At 39.1% G+C, this 12,788-nt stretch overlaps 1 protein-coding gene across 1 annotated transcript in view; it reads right to left on the minus strand.

Moving 5' to 3' along the window:
• The window catches only part of LOC107663081 (THO complex subunit 2-like), a 100,323-nt gene that overhangs the window by 44,071 nt on the left and 43,464 nt on the right, over window positions 1-12,788 (minus strand). Inside the window, exons 16-21 of the mRNA XM_016453233.1 lie at window positions 10,696-10,780; window positions 8,200-8,293; window positions 7,750-7,830; window positions 7,423-7,519; window positions 5,356-5,473; window positions 3,376-3,555 (exon numbers count right to left, since the gene is read on the minus strand). Coding sequence (XP_016308719.1) covers window positions 3,376-3,555; window positions 5,356-5,473; window positions 7,423-7,519; window positions 7,750-7,830; window positions 8,200-8,293; window positions 10,696-10,780 — 655 coding nt within the window. The remainder of the gene's footprint in view (window positions 1-3,375; window positions 3,556-5,355; window positions 5,474-7,422; window positions 7,520-7,749; window positions 7,831-8,199; window positions 8,294-10,695; window positions 10,781-12,788) is intronic.

Here is a 12,788-nt window from a genome sequence, read left to right on the forward strand (position 1 = left end):
GAGAAGCAGAGGATATTATTGAAGAGGATCGTGCAGAACCTGTGCAAGCACAGCTTTTAATGGTAGGCCTATGTTGTTTGTTTGTTGTTGTCTCATACTTTTAGATATGTTATTTGTAAATGCTACTGCTTATGTTAGCTTTTAATATACGGTTTTATCCTGATTAAAGCTTTAATACAGTACAGCAACCGCATGCGTGTCCATGTATAATGCTTCTCATAGCTATGAGAGAGAGAGAGAGAGAGCGAGAGATGCAGAGCGTGTGCCGAGCAGGCGACGTGAGGAGCAGTATTAAGAATCGCTGCTTTAGAACATTGATTTTGAAACTTGTGAATCCATTCGAATCGTTAGAAGACAGAATCGCGATTCATATATGAATAGATTTTTACGTGCACCAGAGATGCAGAGCGTGTGCCGAGCAGGCGACGTGAGGAGCAGTATTAAGAATCGCTGCTTTAGAACATTGATTTTGAAACTTGTGAATCCATTCGAATCGTTAGAAGACAGAATTGTGATTCATATATGAACAGATTTTTACGTGCACCTCTAGTTTTCTCTTCCTCTTCTCTAAAGCAGCGCAGCATGGCCTCGCCCCCTTTGCTTCGTGTTCCCGGGGGCGGGGTTTATCTGGGTTTGTGATGTCACGAACCCGGGAAGTAATTCGTTGTAGTCCTTACCAGCCGTTTTTGTAGGCATTAATCTGCCAGAATTTTAAAAGACGATATCTCCTTTTGCATTGAACTTTCAGCTTCGTAACTTTGCAGATATTGTTTATGCTCAAACAGCAACATTACACACTAACGTTAAAAAAAGTGAAATCGCAATCAACCACCCCTTTAATACTGAAAAAGTTGCTTTGACAATCTGTATTGTTAAAAGTGCTATATAAATAAAGGTGACTTGACTTGACTAGACTAGAGTCATCTGCTAGGTGAGAAGCCTGATCACCTCTCTTCAGTAATCCACATGAATTTAGGAACCATTCATTGTCTATAGCACAAACGATGCAGGACAAGTTAAGTGCAATATTTGGATTATGGAGTTTGTTCAAATCACAAATCTTCATTCTGAGCAATAATAGTCACACTTGTCCTAGCAAACATCACTAACAAAATATAAAACACTAGGATATATTAAATGGCAAGCATGCCAAAAGACGTATTGACCATGCAAAATAAAGCAAATTTATAAAATTAAGTTGCTCTAATATTTTTCAGGGTGCTTATGCATAAATCATGCAATCATGCTGAATGCATATTTAGTCTGTGAGATGAGTCAATCAATCTCTGTGGTGCATCAGAGGCGGTGATAGCCAGGCACAGGAGCCCAACACATTCTGCTGATTGCAGTGCACAACTTCCTGCAAAGTGAGTTTTAAAAAAAAAAGAGCCAAAATTAATAATTAAAAGCTTCCCCACTGATGTCAGGAAAAAGCGTGTTTCTCATTCACACCATGAGCAATTATTTAGACAATTTGGCATCGCGAGAGGGAATTATTTGCTAAAGGCTCTAATTTGAGACATTGAGAGAAAAAGTAAAAGAAAATTCAAAAATAAAAAAGGATCGACCAGCAGCATCATTTTGTAATCCCACACAGAATGGAGCTGATGATGTTAGTTTTTAGCACCATCTGCTGTGAATTGCGACATGTCTAGAGAACACGGGGGGAGAGAGGAAACAGTCAATTGGATTACCCAGTGAGTAATTGAGCTACGCAGCTGCCGAACATGAAAAGCAAACTGCCAGTGTATGTGGGTGGATGAAAATCACAGAAGTTCAGTGGTTGATACAGGCCACTTTCACTTCCAAACTGCGACACCAGCAACAATGAAGTTTCCAAAACTCAATCATTCAGTTTGGTTTACTTTGGGGAAACAGCCATTTTCAATGACTTCATTAAAAAGTCAGTTTGACCCAAAAACTTTTGCAGTGTTCACGCAGCTCTTTTCCCTGATCACGGGCTGTCAAGCCCATCAGAAAAAAACTAGTCCATATCATTTGTATGGTACATTCTCACTTGTTCAAAGCCAAATAATAGCCTTTTGCAAGGAAAAGACAAAAATGTAATTCCATATTGACTGTTTCTCAGTACTACCCTAGGCAAATCAAAGCATTGCAAGTCAAAACAGATTCATGACTTATTATAAATTGAATCGTGAATGCTGAATTCAGAAATCACTTGGGTGCATCAGGGAGGCAACAATATACAGTAATAGTAAGTAAATTAATGAAAATGAGTGAAGCAGCCGGCCAAAATGTTCACTAAATCACCAGAATTTCTCCCAGTGCTCTCGATGGCATGGTGACCTGCCTAATATTGTGGATCAAAGAGTCTGTCTTGTATACATATACTTTTGTGAAAGAAACATCCATTTTGTGATTGACATTAAAAGGAATACAAAATGGAATGTACCAAAACAATTCTTGAAAGAAAATATGCATTTTGCAGCACAGACAGATCCTTTTCATCCATGAAATTAGGTGCGTGTTAAAAGATGAGCTTACAATTACAAGGAAAAGTGGGGGGGAAAACACCTCAGAACTGTAAGACATTAATTTAAAATTACAAGATACAAACTCAGAATCGCAAGAAAATAAGTTGAGAATTTTGAGATTTAAAAAATTTTTTTTTAATTATTATTATTTCTGTGGAGTACATTTTTTTAATCTGTCGCCCACAAAAAGCTATTAGTATGACTTCAAAGGACTAGGACTGTAGTACATGAGACATAGGAAGTACTTCAATTGTGTTTTTGTCCTTTCAGGAGCTTGACGGCCTCTGGGCACTATATGCTTCTGCTGTATGGAAAAGAGCAGCGAGAACATTCTGGTAAATTACTCACTCCACAAAGGAAAGAAAAATCATTCCAGTTTGGGTAAATGACACTTTGCACTATTACTTTAATAGTTGGCTGACTTAGACAGGCTGTCATATGTCATTGATGTGAGAAAGACACTGATGAAGAGTCATGCTATGTTGAAGAACTTCTATTGCATGACCTTTCAGCCATGAACATCATTAACACATGCATTTTCTCATCCGAAAGGTGGATCTTTCCTAATTGGCAGCCTTTACCTCATTAAAATCTGTGATTTTATATGCCGTTTCTTCCTGAACCCTAAAGAACCCTAAAGTCTGACTGTCTATCTATATCATGGCACCATTTTACTTTGTCTGAAATGTAAACAAGCATCAAACTTGAAGGAAACAGTTTTTAAGAATGTATTATCGGCTCCACTGCATGAGTTCCGCTGCTTGTCACATTTAATTAGCAGTTATACTCTTTTTAGAAACTACAGTGACAGAGTTGAGGACCGCATGAATCTGAGTCATCACTGCTTCAAGACCAAGAGCCGCTCGTTAGTTGATTATACCTGATCATAAAGCTTCCCCACGAGTTTGAGATGCTTCTCCCCGCCCTCAGAGAAGACCACACCGTTCCTCTGCTGGGCCATCAGGAGACACAGCGGTAAAGCCAGCTCGTGGTCCAGAAGAGCATCCTTCAGACGCTGAGACGACTTCTTAGTGTTCCTGATCTGTCCAAAGTAGCCACCCTGCACACACAAACAACAAGAAATCAACAAAAACACAAACGCAATGTTCTCGTAGCTGCCATGATCAAGTCAAAAGTCACAACCAGGTCAATATAGAAGCTGCGCAGACTGAACTCAGCAGTCTCTTGTGCTCGAGTAAGTGAAGTAACTTCTGAATTGATTCATTATGAACACCTACTGTCCCATGTGGTCTCACTTTAATTGCCTCAGTGTTTTCAAGTAAGCACTGTTAAATGAGACATATTATGCCCCTTTTTACAATATGTAATATAAGTCTCTGGTGTCCCCAGAATGTGTCTGTAAAGTTTCAGCTCAATATACTCCACAGATCATTTATTATAACATTTTGAAAATGCCTATTTTGAGTGGAAGCAGAAACACGCTGTTTTTCGGGCCTGTCTCTTTAAATGCAAATGAGCTGCTGCTCGTGGTCCAGAAGAGCATCCTTCAGACGCTGAGACGACTTCTTAGTGTTCCTGATCTGTCCAAAGTAGCCACCCTGCACACACAAACAACAAGAAATCAACAAAAACACAAACGCAATGTTCTCGTAGCTGCCATGATCAAGTCAAAAGTCACAACCAGGTCAATATAGAAGCTGCGCAGACTGAACTCAGCAGTCTCTTGTGCTCGAGTAAGTGAAGTAACTTCTGAATTGATTCATTATGAACACCTACTGTCCCATGTGGTCTCACTTTAATTGCCTCAGTGTTTTCAAGTAAGCACTGTTAAATGAGACATATTATGCCCCTTTTTACAATATGTAATATAAGTCTCTGGTGTCCCCAGAATGTGTCTGTAAAGTTTCAGCTTAAAATACTCCACAGATCATTTATTATATCATTTTGAAAATGCCTATTTTGAGTGGAAGCAGAAACACGCTGTTTTTCGGGCCTGTCTCTTTAATTGCAAATGAGCTGCTGCTCCTTTCCCCCTTTTCCAGAATAGAGCTGCGCCATTACATCTTGGACCTGCTAAAAACATCTGTCTTGGTTCTGATTATCATGTTTATCGCGCTGAAATCATGCGGTTTAAACCATATGAGTTTAAACTTCTGATATACGGTTTTCTGAGTTCACACATCCGAAGCACACGGACAGAAAGCGGCCGTCACAGCACGTGAGTACTAAACTAGTTCTCATTCACACACACAAGTTTACGTTTACAAAAACAGTCGGTTATGTCTGTGAAGGTAAACTGCTGGGAAAAAAATTGCATGTTTATTTTAGATCTAAATAGTGTTCTGTGATCGTCTGTGCAGACAAATTGTTAATGTTAGCATGTTTTGCTCAAACTTTCACCATGGCATTAGAGCTGGTACACCGTTGTCGCTTGTGAAATCAAATGACGGTGCCGTGAGTGGAAACTTACAGATTAAGGGGTGGTAATATTATAATGAGACCCCTTTGCCATGTCACCAAGGGAGTGAAATCAGACGCGCTCGTTTTCTCAGACGCTTCCTTGGTTGGTAGATGCCCCAGAGACCTGATTATAGCACTTAAAACCTGGAGAAGTCAGATTTTCATGATATGTCACCTTTAAGGCAAACACCATCTGCAATACATAAACTTGGTACGTGTTTGAGCAGCTAAGTAGTGCTGGTTTGCAGACTAACAGGGTAACACATGAACTCTAGCTATATCTCGTAACAGGAGACTTGATTTCCACACAAGCACACTTCTAGCGTTCGACACCTGAAACATCGCTGCAGCCCTAATATTTCGCAATAGCATCCATACATTCATAAACATGGCTTTAGCTTTTTGCTGAATGATGACTATGACTACATGTGTGGCGTACCTCCGCTTTGAGCTGTTCTCCGCCTGTCATGGCCTCCAGCTGCTCCACAGTCATTTCATCCGTGATCTCAATTCCGGCCATCTTCTGCACCACCTCCTTCAGGATCAGCAGGTCAAAACTGGCACAACATAAGACACATGAATGATTAAAGAGCTCGATAAAAACCAAAGCTGCTCTTGGGGATTTCTGCATGCTTGATGACACTGGATAAAGGAAACTAAATAAAGAGCTGTGGTTCCTAGAGAACATCCTCAAATATGGACTGGTGGATCCAGCTCTAGTTTGAATGCACTGGATCCCCAATTTCAATTATATTTTAGTTGGTAAAGCACAACGCTATTAGTGTACCCTTTTCAAACCTGCAACCCATTTTTGGGTCACAAGACACCAGTTGTGAATCACAGCCAAAATTAAGACTACTTTGCTATGCTAATGGAAAACTAGAACATCTCAGATTGATTGTTTTTACATTGAGAGAAAATTCAGCTACTTAATAAGAAATCACCCCTCACTGAAAACATCATCGTCAGTCAAATCCATGATCTAACATGCATTAGGCCCATTCACATGTATGAAGCTCAGTCCAGATTTCAGAGTAAGTGCTAGTCAATTCTCTGGTCTGTCAGCGAGGGCTTTAACTGCCTGCCTACACACGTCTCTCTGGAGTGTTGAAGGATAACCCACACCTTATTAACGCTGCTGCTTACACATAAGCAGAACAGCCTCACATACAGCTGTGCAGGGAAATCTCAGACAAGCACTGGGATCAACTGCTTTAGTCCAAAGAAATGCATCAATTTAATTGTTAATTGCTGCAGAGTAAATATATTGGGCATTTGGACTAGAGTGAACCAGTGTTGCAAACACAGCACATGTTAACACTGCTGTATAAAATGTCCTGTATATAAAAAGTCCTAACATTGAATATACTCACCATTCATCGAGAAAATCAAAAATTAATCTGTCCAGATACTGAACACTTGGAATGAAGGGGTTAAATATTGACTTATTCATAAAATTGCAAAAAGTATTAAAAAAAAAAAAACTACTCTTGTACTTTAAGGATATATACTGTATGTTTTGAAAAACAGCAGTATAAAAATTCATTTTCAAACTAATTTGGGTTTGAAAATGTCACTTTTCTGCTAGAGAACTGGCCATATTCCAGAGGTCCTCTACACAAAATGACTACAGAAAATTCAACCTAGCATTAAAAAAGTAATCAAATAAAAAGATAATAATGTCAAAAGAATGCTTTGCAATATTTTTATTTTTTTTGTAAACAATCTTTTAAATGAAGATTTTCTTGTAGGTCCGCATGAATATATAGCAACACCGAGTGCAAAACTATTTCAATAGTCAGTAGAATGGGCAGTAGAGATGCGTAATACAATAAAAATATAATAATAATGTTTTTCAGCAACATATGAGGTTATGAAAAAAAAATACAGGAATTTTATCCTGTTGACTTCAGCACTAGCACTATTTGAAAATAATTCTTCCTTCTAATTGAGTGATTCTGTGAGGAAGAGCATCTGCATAGTGTAAAAACTTGAGAAGCTGAAAAAATTATTTATTCTCTGACGGTCTGAACCATTTTTGGGGGTGTTTACACTTCGGTATATTCTATGCAATAAACTTATAACAAACATCTATTTCAAAAACCTTAAAGTGAAAAAATAAAAATCACTCGTTTCATTCACAACTTTACCACTTTGACAAAATAAATGATCATTTTTATTGTGGATACATTATATAAAAAAGAAAAAAATAAATATATAGCTGCAGTCATAGGTTTACATACAGCTTGCAAAATGTTTACATTTTAACAAAATAACAGGGCATTGCCCCGAGTAATCCATTTCACTCAACAGAAGTTTGAATATAGTCCACAAGACAAAACAATAGCTGAATGTATTAAAAAAAAAAGGACCCTGTTCAAAAGTTTACATATGCCAGATACTGTGATTTTGTATAGTAACATGATCAGTTGCAATGAAGCGTGGGCTAAAAACACCACAGTGACACTTTAAAAAGCAGGTCAGGACTCAAGAACAGCAAACATACCTCTTGCCTGCTTTCAGCTGGTTGGTCACATACTGCAGAAGACCAGCTAACTCGATGGGATATTTCCTGAAAACCGCTCCGCAAAGACTAGCGAGACCTAGGGAAAGAAAATATTATCATAAGAATGAGCATTAGAATCTGAATGAGGGCGAGTCAAGAAAGTCACGCATTTGTGCTCCAAATTGTTTTCCGGACACTCTCCAGCAGCAGGGTCAAACCATTTCAAGAAATGACATTTAACGTCCATTAAGAATGTCAGACGGAAGTTCAATTTAATCGGCATCTCGACACACCGAAGAGGCGTTTTAGAGGGAACGCGGCACTCACTCTGCAGCCATGATGAAATGGTGGTGTCATCGTGTTTCATCTTCTCTTTCTCTGGGTTGGCTAAAGCTTCAATAATGCAATCTGCCCACACGGTCAAGGGCTCAAACGCACCACGTCTCGCTCTTTAAAGATAACACTCCCGCTGTAAGCGGCAGACACTGTTCAGACTATTACTCATACAGTCAGACATTGTTTTGGCATGTTCAAAAGAAAATTAACAGTCTATTTTCCTCTGCAGAAAATGCTTTTTTCCCTCATTTTAAACACACAAAGCTGTCAGCTTCAGTGTTGATGATGAAGTCAAGGTGAGCGATTACATGCTATTTTAATCACGCACGCATTACGGGACTTTGGAGGAGATCAGCAAGTTCCTGTGAGAGCTGTTATTAGCGGAGGGGGAAGATTATTATACAGTGGGAGTGTAATTATAACAACCGTCTGAAAGGATACAGGCCAGCACATCATAGTTGAGAGAGGTGAGGTATTTGAGAGAGTCCACCACTGGAGTTATGAGGTTATCGTACCACTGGATCTGAGACAGAATCTGAAAGAAAAGAGAGCGCCATTACATATACCCAACAATAGAGGCCTCTGCTGTGACTCACAGCTCACTCCTCCTACATACGTGTTTAGTTTTATTCCCCTGAGGATAAAACGGATTTTGGTGCCAAAAGCAGACATTTTTATATACCATTTTCCACTCTTAAAATTAAACAGACCGGTGTGAAATATAGATTTCACTGCCTCAAGCTTCAATCATCGTGTCTTTGCAAAACGGCATTATATTAATGAATCTATCAGAATCCAAGTGTGTCATTCAAACTTCTAATGTCAGTCTGAAATCATCAGAGATACCGATAAAAATAAAATAAAAAATAACCATCCATTTCTAACAGAGCTGATTATCGCTACTATGTGAGCGCTGCTAAAACTCCTGCGGTGCTTTTGACAGCGTAAACGTCTCTTCCACTTGCCAGAGTGCTGCTCTGCGGTTGCTAGGGTGTTGCTAGGGTAATTGGTAAGCAGATTTCTTAGGTTTAAGGGTTTGTTAAAATCACTGCCCTCAAGTATGAGGAACCGTAATAGAGATCAATCAATCAATAATCAGTTTTACCAAAAGTTTCCAATATTTAAGCATTTTTCCTTAATCAGAAATCCAGTTTGTAATACTGGATCCACAAAAAAAAAAAAAAAAAAAAAAAAAATGAAGCGGAGGCTCCCAGCTGTTTCACAGGCAAATTCAATTTTCCGGGAATAGTGGTGACCACTCCAGAAAACCAATTAGATCTCCTCTTCATTCACCCTGTGCTGCCAAGGGCTAGACAAAAGAGACGGCCTCTTGCTTCAAACCGCCTACTAACATTACAGCGGGCTTTCACCATTATCCTGAAGCCGGAGCTTACATGTGCCATACCCACTTCACTATAAATAAGACTTTTTAATGTTCACTCATTGGACACTAAATTGGCATGTCAATTTAAGACCAAACATGTTATCAGTGCAATCACCCTTTGAACTTGTAGTTATAGCGTATTTGCCCTTTTTATGAGTCACTTAAAGCTATAAAATATGTGTTTTCAAGCCTGTCAAAGGCCCTGTGAAATTAAACCAAAACAAAAGTAATGCATTAAATACAAATTGGTTCTAAATAATGGTTATTAGAAATACTCATTTGTTTGATTATTTTGGCCTGCAAAAATGCATTTTAGCACTTCTGGTTCTGTCATCCTGAAGTCAATGGCTTTTTGGTTAAATGTCTGAAAACACAAGATCAAGCTATTTTCACATCTTATTCTAAACCACGAGATAGGCAACATCAGTAACACCCCCTTTGAGTTTTTTTTTCTTCTTTTAATTGTCTTTAAAAAGCTGGTTGCTAACAAGTGACTAAATGGGACTAGAGAAGTTGTCAGGGACATTCAACATCAGTGAACATGCTAACTAGTCATTGTGTTTATAATCACACTCCTGCAAACTACTCTAACTCAAACTTTCCAAAGTTAGATTTTAAAGGGTGGTGAGTGTTGGTAGTGACGCTCAAGTCATGTGACTGTGGTGTAGTTCTTTTTGCTTTTTACATCTGGTGACTGGATTTAGATTGCAATAATCCAAAAGCCAAAATAAAAATTGTTTTTTTGTCAAGGGAACCAATCTACAAACATACATAATCACTGCAGCAATCAATATTAGTCGATGCATAATTATATTTCCCTGGTCATGTAGAATACACTGTACAATTAGCCCAGGGACATTGATTCTAGGAAACGGAATCAATTTTGATTTCATGTTGAACTGTGGCGAGTGTTTGTTCAGAGTTCAGAGGCAGCAGCTTCAGTCCGAGGCCCCTCTCTCTCTCGGCGCTCATAAAATGAGGAAAGGCGTCAGAAAAGCACAGTCCTCAGCGACTGAATAACACAGCCTTCATCAGAGCTCATCTCAGTCTTTTATTTCACCACTGAATCTTCAGAATTTTTTCAGAAATGCTAATGAGCTCAAAGCCTTGCCGACGTCAGCCACTTCCAAGTCTTTTCTTGTCAGTGCATGAGAGCAAAACTCGTGGAGTCTCTCATCGCTGAAGACGTGCGCAGCATGAACGATGACAGCAGAACGAGACTCTGCACCACTTATTCAGAACGAACCCAGCAGAAAGCAGCATCCTGATGAAAACTTTCTGGCACACGTGAAGATCTGTCAGCCCAGGCATGAATTCCTTACATTCGATGGAGATGAATGCGATTACCACTAGCCTGCTGACTAACACAGCCTAAATTTAGCCTCGTGTTCATGCTCTCGTTCTGATGTTGGGCATTAGGCCACTGGTCTGAGCTTTTTAATCTTGGGAGCAATGGAAATTGATGGCACACTGCAGATTATAAAGTAGCCCTGTAAAAGCATGTCATGAGTCTAGCGGACCATTATGGCCGTCACAAGCAATAAAATACTCACATAATCAAAGAGAATGGTGGGGTTACTGTGGCTTAACTTTCCGATCTGCCTTCCTGAGGGCTTCACGTTCTCCTTAGTCAGTCGCCTGAGGGGAAAAACAGCCACAGAGAAGGTGAAAACCAGAAAAAGTGGCACAGACACCAAAAAGGGACGATTAATAAAACTTACACTCACCATAGACTAAAACAGGCCTGTTAAATGGCTATACTAACTAATCCGCAGACATCTGGCTGAGAATAGGTAAAAGCAATATCTCTACAGCAGGGGTCTCCAACCCTGCTCCTGGAGAGCTGCCGTCCTACAGCTCCAATCCCATGCAAACACACCTGAGCCAGCTGATCAAGGTGTTCAGGGTTACTTGATGATTACAGGCAGATGTGCTGGAGCAGGACTGGAACTTAAGTCTGCAGGACAGTTAGTAGGCCTCCAGGAGCAGGGCTGGAGATCCCCGCTCTAAAATACACATTTCTTTGAAACTTCAAGGCATTATTAGTAGGGCTGGGTTTTGACACAAATTTCACAATTCGATTCTATTCTCATTCACAAGCTTGCGATTCGATTCGATTACCAATTCGATTCGATTTCGATTATTTTGGATATATATCAGGTACAGTACATGCCAAATTTTCTCAAGGGAAAAACAAAAATCTCTCAACTAATGCTGTAAAATATACACGAGTCATTTGGTACTACATTACTATAATATTGAAGGTTAAAATTTGACTGATTTGTAAGCTATACAACGGCTAAAATTTCACTTAATGAAGTTAAAATTACAAAATAAATTATATTGTTTAAAATAAAGTTACAATTACATAATATTTCTACTTCAATTAGTTTTTTAAAATATAAACATTTAAATGGTGGCTGTCATAAAAACTTGATGGATTTAAATCATAAATTAAACATTGAAGAACAGTAAAAATTATAATGAGTATGTTATATGGTGCATACATTTTTGCAAAATGCTCCTCTCTACAGTTTATTTTTCTATCTGACTAATGAGTTTATGGTCACCAAATATGTTTTTTTCTGAGGTAAATATCGATTAATATCGAGATATCGATATTTTTTACCCAGCCCTAATTATTAGTAATGGGTACTGCATGAAGCTTGGAAATCTTAATTTCTTGTTTCAAATCAGGCCAAGTCATGTGATTTTAGCAAATGAGACTTTGTGTTATGTTATACGGTTTCAAACTTAGGTTTTCAAACGGTTCACTGCTAGGTGCCGCTGATCTGGTAAACCCATGAAAGGGTGTGTAACGGTTTTAACTAATCTCAGGTCTGAGAGGTAATACAAAAATGTGAATGATATTTATTTGTTTCTAACTTGCCTAGTTTGACAAGACCTGTCTAAAGGCCAGCTCACCCCAGCAGGTAAACTCATCTACCAGTCAACATTCACAGCCTTGTTGTGTTAGAACTACTGCTGTCAAATGATTAATCGCATCCAAAAAAAAGTTTGTTTACATAATGTGTGTAATGTGTATTTTTATTATGTATATATAAACTAGTGGTGTCAAAATTAGCTCGTTAACACAGGTGATTAATTTTTTCAGTTTAACGCGTTAAAAAATATTTCACGCAATTAACGCAGGGGCGGGGCTAGGGTTGGCCACCCCACTCACAACTGCTGCTTCTGTCACTTTCTCTTGACAAGTGCATTTATTCAGTCACAGAATGACCGAACAGGAGACGTTTCAGACGCGCGCTCCACTTCACTTCAGCGCCAGGCACGAGTCAAGCGAACGTGGAAACGGTACTGTGCTCGCAGTGCGTGCTCTTCAATTGCACACACAAAGGCGCCGGCACGTGCTGTAGCCTGTATCTTTTCATATCAAAGCACGAAATAAACTACGTGCATGCAATGCCGTGGTCAGTTAAGTCATGAAGTTACCAAAAAAGGCGATTAAAGCTGCCTTAAAACTGTGCAAGCATGTAATATATTTTATATGCGTCACATTTAAGAACATGTCTCTGAAATGGTTTTCAAAACTGTCCTGGAGCAGTCCAGCACCGTCTCATCTAACACACCCGATTTAACTCGTCAGCTCATTAATAGAGACTTTAAGACCTGAAGTGGGTCAGAA

Source organism: Sinocyclocheilus anshuiensis, unplaced genomic scaffold (assembly GCF_001515605.1).
Source record: "Sinocyclocheilus anshuiensis isolate Anshui unplaced genomic scaffold, SAMN03320099.WGS_v1.1 scaffold836, whole genome shotgun sequence".
In the NCBI taxonomy this organism is placed as follows: domain Eukaryota; kingdom Metazoa; phylum Chordata; class Actinopteri; order Cypriniformes; family Cyprinidae; genus Sinocyclocheilus; species Sinocyclocheilus anshuiensis.